This window comes from Microchirus variegatus (genome assembly GCF_963457635.1).
Source record: "Microchirus variegatus genome assembly, chromosome: 7".
Classification (NCBI taxonomy): domain Eukaryota; kingdom Metazoa; phylum Chordata; class Actinopteri; order Pleuronectiformes; family Soleidae; genus Microchirus; species Microchirus variegatus.
The window spans coordinates 26,589,113-26,599,755 of NC_139808.1; the positions used below are offsets into that span (position 1 = coordinate 26,589,113).

At 43.0% G+C, this 10,643-nt stretch overlaps 1 protein-coding gene across 1 annotated transcript; it reads left to right on the forward strand.

The window, feature by feature from the left end:
• Positions 1–1,836: 1,836 nt before the first annotated feature.
• Positions 1,837–8,834, forward strand: LOC310930011 (synapse differentiation-inducing gene protein 1-like; the record flags this gene model as incomplete). The annotated part of the gene is made up of 3 exons (XM_083892898.1): positions 1,837–2,253; positions 6,996–7,133; positions 8,676–8,834. The coding sequence occupies 3 exons, from the start codon at positions 1,837–1,839 to the stop codon at positions 8,832–8,834; spliced, it is 714 nt and encodes a 237-aa protein (XP_083749024.1).
• Between the last annotated feature and the right edge of the window lie 1,809 nt (positions 8,835–10,643).

A 10,643-nucleotide genomic window follows, 5' to 3' on the forward strand; every position in this document is an offset into this window, starting at 1 on the left:
ACAATGAGCAAGCACTTGGCATCAGTGTAAGAGAGAGGAGGAAGAAAAAACATCTCCCTTTTAACAGAAAATCTCTGGCAGAAACCAGGAGGAAGGAGAGGAGAGGAGAGGAGAGGAGAGGAAAGAAAGGGCGAAAGAATAGGAAGAGAGGACGGATTATAGAGACGGACGAAAAAAACCATGTTGTCTCTTTCTCAAATTTCTCAGATCTGTCAGTCTGTAATTGGCTGGATTTGTTGCCTCAGCAACTGCCTCTCCTTTACTGCACCGCGGTGGAGTATCTTTGACATCATTTTGTATCACTGATCTTACACTTACTTTGTGTTTGTCCCCGCTCTCCACTTTTTAAAATTACAAAAAAAAAAGACACCGTGGAGGAGTCGAGGAGGAGCCCCGCTCCATCCACACCGACAACAGTTCAAAACAGTACCGTTTTTTTCTTTTAAAGCTGCCATAGACCGGAAGTTCCGATTAACGCTGTTTTCTGGTGTGTGTTTGTGAACAGGCAAGGCAGGCAACTGCTTGGGGCCCCCCGAGCTGATAGGGGGGGCCCCCAACACTCGGAGCCTGAGGGCTGTTTTTACTGAAATGTGCAGTGACCAGCCGCCTCCCCGTCCCCCTTAAACAACAATGGGCGATTTGCAATGACATCTCAGTAGGAAACCTCCCTAAAGGGGCCCCACCTCACTTTAACCTGTGTGAAGTTATCTTTTCTACTTTACTTGGTTTATATATGTTTTTTTCAGTTATTTACAGTATTTTATTGTTCTATGTATTTATATTGTTTTATAATGTGGGCTCTTTACAGTGTAATGTATTTATTTTTACTAAGTTTATATAGTTGTTTTAAAAGCTAGTTACATTATTTTATTGTTCTTTACATTTATATTTTCACATACTTTATGTATACTTTATAATATTAATATTAATATTTTGAACTCATACATTTTTTCGTTGGTGTCAGATTATTTATAACATAATGGTGATTAACACTGGTCGTAAGGAAGGGCACCCTGGGAATTTTTGCCTAGGGCCCCTACATACTCTAGAATTGCCCCTGGCCGTTACCTCGCTTATTAAGCCCTAACGTTTGGAAACAAACAAAAACGCTGGGTTTTATTGTAATCTCTCTGGCTCTGCAAGCGCTCTGAAAAAGCCTGGAATCGTGACGTAAGGTAGTCTGGTTGCGTACATTGAACCGCAGAAGAATAACGTCGGTCGTGGAGGTGTTTCACTCGGTTGTAAAAGGTCGTAAAAGGGACTGCGGCGGGGAGTCGTGATGAAGCCATTTTTAAACATCGTTAACACATTGTTTTGATAATAATAAATAGCAGTACATCCATTGGTCCAGAGGGGGGAGCTGCGCTTCTGAGAGCTGATGTGCTAATCACGTCACAATCCGTCTTCTGGGAGATTTCTGTCTAAAACATCTCGGCTGACGAGAGCTTCAGTGAGGAGAGATTTCTATCGGCTGGTTTGCAGCAACTCGGAGGTTTTTGAGCATAAAAACCAGTTAATGTATGTAAGTAGACCTCCATAACTCACATATATGTGCGATAGGACCACTCTATGGGAGCTTTAATATCAGCAGCTGTGTCTGTGGGTGTGAAATGCAACAGTTTAACAACCAGCAGATGGTGGTTTTATGGCCCAGACTGGGGAGAGCGTGCAACAGGAAAAGCTGGTATCACTGAATCCATCTTCAGGAGAAGATATGGCTTCATTGCACTTGATGTTTACCGTCTTTTCTCTCTCACAAAGGTCACTCCAGCTGCCAAAGCCTCCGTGGACGCCGTCCTCTGACCCACTAGACGCGTCCGAGCGCCTGCCACCGTCATGGAGAGCCTGAGCGAGCTCCAGAACCCCCTGCTGGACAAGACCAGCAAACACGTGGTCCACCACGGCGACTACCAGGGCTACCAGTGCGATTACCCGAGCCAGCCGTACCAGGAAAGCCTGATCGGCTACTACTACGCGGGGACGAGCGGCAAGCACAAGACGCCGCAGTTCCTGGACGCGACGTCGCTGCATCTCGCCGTGGAGGCCTTCTACGGGCCCAACTTCATCCTGTACAAGGACGACGCCAGCCTCCACAGCAAGGACTCCAAGAGCGAGAGCTTCGAGACGACGTTCACGGAGAGCAAGGACGCGACGGCGGCGGCGCCTGCGGAAAGCGACACGCAGGCAGAGAAGGACGTGAAGATCCAGACGGTGTCGTACGAGGTGGAGGACGAGCAGGGACCCGAGTATGAGGTTAGTGGCCGTTCGAGAGCGTAGCGTGCAGGATTTCTGTACTAGACTTTTTACGATACCAGCCGTCCACTCACATCAGCCGCGCTTTATCGTCTATTTACGTCTAAATGTGACCAGAATCTACAAAGCTGATGACAGGTGCCACTTCCTCGGCTTCATCCGTTTCTTTTGTATCCTATTTTATTTGAGTCCTAGACACCTGATATACCAGGTCTCTGCAGGCACCTTATTTTTGAGCTGTCGTCATGGTGACGCACTTTGCAGAAATAGTCATACTTGAAGTTCTCTCTCTCCTGCAACGTGTTCAAAAAAAGGGGGAGACTTTACTACTTCTTTTTAGACCTGTAGTGACATGTAAATAAAATTAAATGGGTTTTTAATAATTTGGTACCTAAGAAATCTCAAATGGCACAGATGGTGCCAAACGCCTAGACATCTCTTTACTAAAACCTCTTTAATTTCACTCTGCTTCATTTCAGCAGCATCAGACTTTACACAGCTCATGTCCACATGTTGTTACATGACCGCCATGTGTTTTTAAGCTCCTACTGCATATTTTAAAGGTGATATTTGCTTTAAAATGCAATATTTTTTTAGAGCTTTTAACTGCAGAGATTCACTCTATTAAGTTTGGGGATGTCATTTTCGAGCAGGGACTCCAAAAAGAGGGTCAGGGAAGAAGTGGTTAAAGAAATCCACTGTGTCTTTGTTTCATAATTACGCTCTACGGAGAATCCGATTCGATCTTTTGCCAGCTGTTTTGTCTCCAGGATTCTCGCTCTCGCTCTCTCTCTCTCTCTCTTTGAAGAAACCACAACACTACAAAAAAGAAAAGGCAGTTCAGGAGTGTTAAAAATCTCATTTCACCAAGTCACAAGCGCGAGACACCCAGGGCTTCGAGTTGGCAGAGGGAAAAAAAATAAAATAAAAAAAATATAGCAACCCTAACTGGGTTGATGATTGCGACCAGGACTTGTCACTGGGAGGCCTGGCAGATAGATCGAGACACGGCAGCGACTGCTATTAACGCCACGCTCTGAGGGCATTAAAGCAGGATTCTGCTGATACACGACGGCTGGATCAGGTGAGCCCGGAGCTCCAGTTATTCCACGTCCAATCTGAAAGAGCCATAAAATCCTCCTAATATGTCACAGAGACTCAGGAATAATGTTCATATAACAAACTGAACTCACCAACAACAACAGTACAGCCAAAATATTTGCATTAAAAAAAATATTTTGCAGACTGTAAATCATGTTTATGTTTTGAAATCATGTTTTTGGCATGTGGCGCCATCTACCGCCGTCTACCAATCATTGCAGTCAGTAGAGTCTCAGCTGCCGAGCAACCATGGGTTGCCAGTTACGTCAGAAAACGAAACCTAAAAGACCTCGGTATTTTGAATTTGAATGTAGTAACCGTTTTTGGCCACATTCTTACATATGGCACCTTTAAGATTAAGGGTTGAGCTTGAGGATTAAGGGCCAATTCCTATTCCTATCTTAACCCTCAAGCTCAACCCTTAATCTTAACTGGCCCTCAAAACCAAGTGTCGGGGGGTATTTTGTCACTTAGAAATGGGACACCCCTTAAATGCAGATACGTCTTCAGACTGTAGGGGGCAGAATAAAGCGAAAGCTGCGTCCAGTCTGTCAACTCCAAAAAAAGAAGAAGAAGTTTTTCAGTCAAGTTATTAGGTTGTCAGTTAGTTATAAGATGATACTCATACAAATACCACAACCACGGACATATTCAGCTGACAGTTACCACACATCACGGCTTATTGAAAAGTAAACCATAGCAAACGATCGCTTGTCCGCACCGGCCGGCTATTGACAAAATCGTAAAATAAAAATAAATGTTACGCAACAATGACGTCAGTAATCCATAATATGGGCCTAAACTAAGATAATACAATGGTTTTCATCATTTTTATATCTCTATTAACAAATAAAATACTTAATTTGTATAGAACTCGCTTCGCTGCTTTTGGCGCCATCTTTGTTATGTGAAAACACGCAATGCATTCTGGGTAGCCCTTGCTCCCAAGGGTGGTGTCGGAAAATCTCAATATTGAGGGTGATACAGCCCTTAAACTTGCCCCTCAACTGAATTTTTCTGAGAATCGGGACAGCACTTGCACTAGAGGGAGCGCACATTTTTGAGATTGAGGGTTTGAGGAATTGGAATTCACCCTAAGACTGAGGGTTAAGATAGGAATTGGAATTGGCCCTTAACCTAGCTACAGAAAAACACTTGTGTAACTTTGTCTGCTCGACATCATTCTGTGTGTCAGAGAATTGCAGGTAACAAAAGAACATCTGAACATGTGCGTGACGCCACACGTGTTTGTCCTAACAGGGTTGCAGGTCTCTGTGTGCTCTGCTGCAGAGTCCAGACTATAATATAACGAGACGTGACAAGGTTGTTAAGGGCACCGTGCCCCAGTGAAGCCCCGTCACTTAAAAATGGCATCACACCAGGCCTGAGAGTGTGTCCCCAGCTGGTTCGAGTGCATGTCAGATAACTCAGTGTAGGACTGAATGCAGCAGTCACTCCGGACTATTGTCGTCGGGTCTTTCTGCGAACGATAAAAGCAGATTATTGTTGTTTGTGCCCGATGGTTTATTCATGGCCTGTCAGATTACGCGGTTATGACCAGCTGCTGTTTTCATGATCACACCCTCGGCCGTCCAGGTGGACAGTGTTCATAAAGCTTCCCAGCACAGACAGAAACAGTTTAGAGCACTGCTGTTCTTTATCTCCCTCCTACATCTAAATAAGATTTATTCACTAAACAGCTCGAGATATTTACACCAGACCCTGTGGTTCAGTAAGTGCTGACCAGATTAGAGGCTGAAAAGAGAAAATTGTCCAAAATATGCTTAAAAGTGAGGGTGCCAGTGCACAGGCACAGCTTCGTTGTTGTTTGTCCGCCTTCCTGGCGGTTCTTTAATTACCTCTAAAATGGTCGGTTCACTTCCTGCCTATTGATTTCTGTTCTGTGCCTTCTTCCTTTTTCCCCGCTTTGATTGATCCCTGGAGGCGGCTGAGACTAACAAATGAAACCTGCTCCTTATGAGAGCTATTCATTTAGACAAACACCACGTCTGTCTCCGGGACAGCTATGAGAAGTGAGGCCCGCATCCTCTTAAAGGTCAGCCGTGCGGGGACATCGCTGTCCTCAACACAGGCGGGGATATACTGTATGTCGACTGAGTGCCACTAGAATGTATGATTTATTAGCCTTTATTTGTCCTCATAGAAAGATCGAAAAATTATAATCTTGAATAGAAATTAGAGATATATGGGGGAAAAGTTTCTTCAGTATACTGTAACTATAACAAAGGTTCAATGCTTGGGCTGTACATGATCACAATATATAATTGTTATTAAAATATACAGTTTTATCTATTTATGCCTTATTTATCTGACATTTTATTGCAAAAATAGCTTAATCACAATAATGACAATAGCACTGCTAAAAAAATAACAATAGCATAATCACAACTGGATCTGGATCCTGCAGCCCTGGAGTCACAAAGCGCAAATGAGAGGAGAGAAAGAACAAGGATAGTGTCATGTGCTAATGTCTTATTCAACACGCACACAATGACAATAGTACTATTAAAAAATAATAACATTATCACAACTGGATCGGGATCCTGCATCCCCGGAGTCACACAGAAGCACAAACTAGTGTAGAGAAAGTACAAAGGATAGTCTCATGTCCTTATGTCTTATTCAACACACATACATATAATGACAATACTACTACAAAAAAAATAACCATAGCCTGAGAACTGGATCTGGATCCTGCAGCCCCGGAGTCAAAAAGCACAAACGTGTGGAGAGAAAGAACAAGTACAGTGTCATGTCCTAATGTCTTATTCAACACACGCACACAATGACAAAATTTCGACTAAAAAATAACAATAGCCTAACAACTGGATGTGGATCCTGCAGTCCCGGAGTCACAAAGCAGCACAAACTAGTGTAGGGAAAGAACGAAGGATAGTGTCATGTCCTAATGTCTTATTCAACACAATGACAAAATTTCGACTAAAAAATAACAATAGCCTAACAACTGGACGTGGATCCTGCAGCCCCGGAGTCAAAAAGCACAAATGAGTGTAGAGAAAGAACGAAGGATAGTCTCATGTCATAATGTCATATTCAAACACACGCATTATGTTTCACCTTGAAAGGCAGCATCCACAAAAAATACAGTTTTTGTTGTTGTCACAACAGAGCAAATGAGGACAGTGAGTACTGAGACACATGACTGGGGGATCCAGATGGATGCTCAGTTTCTCATCAGGTGCGATGCTGAGTGAATTGAGTCGCCACGGTTTAGAGCTCTCTCTCTCTTGCTCCAGAGGCAATTTAGCACAGAAATGGCACCGTCCTCTTGCCATTTCTCTATCACCGAGCAATGATGGAACAATCTGTTAATCCCGTGTTATCTGTCAAGCCCTTCATGGGTGTTGACAGAGGCACAAAATCCTCTCTGGCTGGCTGAGCATATTGTGTCGCGGGTGGTTGCAAAACAAGGGCAAATACAGTGGACTAGGGTGGGAGTGATGGGCCAATTAGAATCGCCGCACTCACCTTTGGACCCATTTTTTAAAAAAAGCGTATGCAATTCTGTCTCTCTACATGTATTCACGCAGACTAAAGCTGTACGATCAATTCCTTTTTCAGACATTTAATTATTCTTTATCAACCCCGCTGTCTTTCAGAGCGACAGCTCCAGCGACAGCGAGAGTGAGGACAACTTCATCGTGCTGCCCCCGCGGGACTACCTGGGCCTCGCCATCTTCTCCATGCTCTGCTGCTTCTGGCCCTTGGGCATCGTTGCCTTTTACTGCTCTCACAAGGTAAAAAAAAAAAAAGGCCCAGGGACTGAGTCACGCCTGTCATTACCTCCAATTAGACCGTATTTCTGTTTAAGGTCAGTGAGCACAAGCGCATGATCGCATGATTTCACCGTGTGACCCTCCCCACAATTGTTTCAGATGATTGACTGCGTAGATTTCTGCAGGTTCTGCAAGTCAAAAGTACACATGAGTGGAGAGAAAAAACAAGGATAGTCTCATGTCCTAATGTCTTATTCAACACGCACACAGTGACAGTACTACTATTAAAAAAAACCAATATCCTCACAACTTGATGTGGATCCTGCAGCCCTGGAGTCAAAAGTACAAATGAGTGGAGAGAAAGAACAAGGATAGTGTCATGTCCTAATGTCTTATTCAACACATGCACAATGACAGTACTACTATTAAAAAACAACAATAACCTCACAACTGGATGTGGATACTGCAGCCCTGGAGTCAAAAATACAAATGAGTGCGAGGAAGAACACGGATAGTGTCATGTCCTAATGTCTTATTCAACACGCACACAATGACAATACTACTACTATTAAAAAATAATAACATAATCATAACTGGATGTGGATCCTGCAGCCCCGGAGTCACACAGCAGCACACACTAGTGTAGAGAAAGAACAAAGGATAGTCTCATGTCCTAATGTCTTATTCAACACATGCACAATGACAGTACTACTATTAAAAAACAACAATAGCCTCACAACTGGATGTGGATCCTGCAGCCCCGGAGTCACAAAGAAGCACAAACTAGTGAAGAGAAAGAACAAAGGATAGTCTCATGTCCTAATGTCTTATTCAACACATGCACACAAGGACAATATTTCGATTAAAAAATAACAATAGCCTAACAACTGGATGTGGATCCTGCAGCCCCGGAGTCAAAAAGCACAAATGAGTGGAGAGAAAGAACAAGGATAGTGTCATGTCCTAATGTCTTATTCAACCTTGCACACAATGACAATACTACTATTAAAAAATAATAACATAATCACAACTGGATGTGGATCCTGCAGCCCCGGAGTCACAAAGCACAAATGAGTGTAGAGAAAGAACGAAGGATAGTCTCATGTCAAGTTGAACCCACTTCAGTCATGTTTTGGTTTGCAGGGGTTGCTGCAATTATAGTATTTTTCAATTCAGAGCAAACTCTTTTTTTTTAAAAGAAAACAATATAATTATACTGCAGCAGCATCTTAGGTTTGCACGTCACGCACGGACAAAAACACAGAATATATTATTGTGTTTACAGTAACAGCAAAGACAATTACGCTGAAAACAGAAAAATAATCTGTCAGAGGAATAAACAGAGGCCAGTCTAAATTTTTGATAGGAAACCAAAACAACACATTTATCACTGTCAGACACATAATGACCTAATTGCCCCGGTAACTAATGGCTACCTAACAGCACTTCTTGTTTTCTCTCCTTTTTAACCGAGGCTTAACACCTACTCGTGCGCTCTGTGCTGATGAGTAACACGCCGGCTCATTTCCCTCTCTCTCTCTCTGCTTTTGTTTTTATCGTCAGACTGGCAAGGCCATCGCTAAAGGAGACTTCTCCAGAGCAGGGATGACCTCCAGAAGAGCCGTGTTCCTGGCTGCTCTTTCCATTACCGTCGGTACGGGGATGTATGTGGGGGTGGTGGTGGCTCTCATAGCCTACCTGTCCAAGCCTGGACGTGTATAACACTGGGACCAGTTTGCTTGAGGGGGGAGAGAGAGGAGGCTTTCTGATGCTAGCCGTCAACGGCAAGAAGCTACACGAAGAGAAATGACTAAAGCATAGCGTGCGGATGGAGTATTACCTGGTCTGCATATTGATCCAGACTGAATCTTTATTTGTGGGATGCAATAAGGACAAAATCGGAGCTAATAACAGTCACAAACTACCTACCTTTGACCACACTAATCATTTTTTTATTATTATTTATTTCACCTTTACAATAGATATACTCTTTGTCAACACTATTACACTTTGTGTGCTGTCCACTTCAATGAAAAACTGTCTGTTTGCTTCGTTCAAGGAGTTTATCCGAAATCGATCTCGGTGTTAAAAAACAATGGGGAAGGTGGACCTTCAACCAAGAAGAGAGCAAAGGTGATTGTCAGAGTGTTGTCACACGAGAGGGCGTGCGCTGTGTTTACGCTGTACTGTAAATGTAGTCAATAAATACATTTGGCATGAATAATGAAACCGTCTGTTATCAGGTTTCACTCTTATCCGCTGTGTGTGTCCGTACACTGTTTCATCTGCAGGGCAGTGAGGTGCTGGACACATTCGATCAGGTTGGTCCACTTGTGGCTCTGATCAACCTTCTATCTGACCTCCAGCGCAATTTCTACTCCTTTATTCAGCCGGGAAGATACAGGATATCTTCTTCCAGGAAGGTCCTGGTCAAGATAGCAGCATTAAATGGTACAAATAGTTCCAGAGACAAGACAATTTCAGATATAAAACTGCCGTTTCTAGCTGTTTGGGGGCCAATGTGAGATACTATTTCGGGGCCCCTATTTTTTTTCAAACTCGAGGTAGAGATTCCTAACTTTTTCTGATTACCCCACAAACACTTGCATGCTTTGCAAATGTATGCATAATGAATGCATCCAATACATGCTAATAAAGACAGGTACTTTTAATTCTCAAAAATATAATAAAATATGAGTCTGAACTTGCAGTTTGGGGGCCCCCTGGTGGCTGTGGGGCCCTATGCAGCTGCATAGTCCGCATATAGCAAGAAACGGCTCTGAAAGTCCGTACCAATAAGATCCTTAATGCGATCATGCGCTTGTGCTCACTGACCTTAAACAGAAAATGGATGGATGTTGTATAGTAGATAAGATCAAATAATGCAGACGACTCTGAAGGTGTCAAACCTCGTAAGTGCTACAGCAGCAGAAGCCACACCAGGTGCTGCTCCGAGCACCATTTTTTTGTATGTGAACAACATTCCCAGAGGTGATTCTAGAGTATGTAGGGGCCCTAAGCAAAAATTCCCAGGGGGCCCTTCCAACCAGTGTTCATCACCATTACGTTATAAATAATCTGACACCAACAGATTTTTTTGCAATAACATGGAAAAACCTTGTAATTAAAAAGTATGTGAAACTATACATGTAAAGAACAATAAAATACTGTAAATAGCTTATATAGCTTAAAAAACTATATAAACTTAGTAAAAAAGATTACACAAGAACCCACATTATAAAACAATATAAATATATAGGACAATAAAATACTGTAAATAACTGAGAAAACAAATATAAACTGAGTAAAAAAGATATGCATTACACTGTAAATAATCCTCTTCATTTTCCAACTTGCAGAACGATAACTTCACACAGGTTAAAGTGAGGTGGGGCCCCTTTAGGGAGGTTTCCTACTGAGATGTCATTGCAAATCGCCCATTGTTTTTTAAGGGGGACGGGGAGGCGGCTGGTCACTGCACATTTCAGTAAAAACAGCCCTCAGACTCAGAGTGTCGGGGGGGGCCCCCTA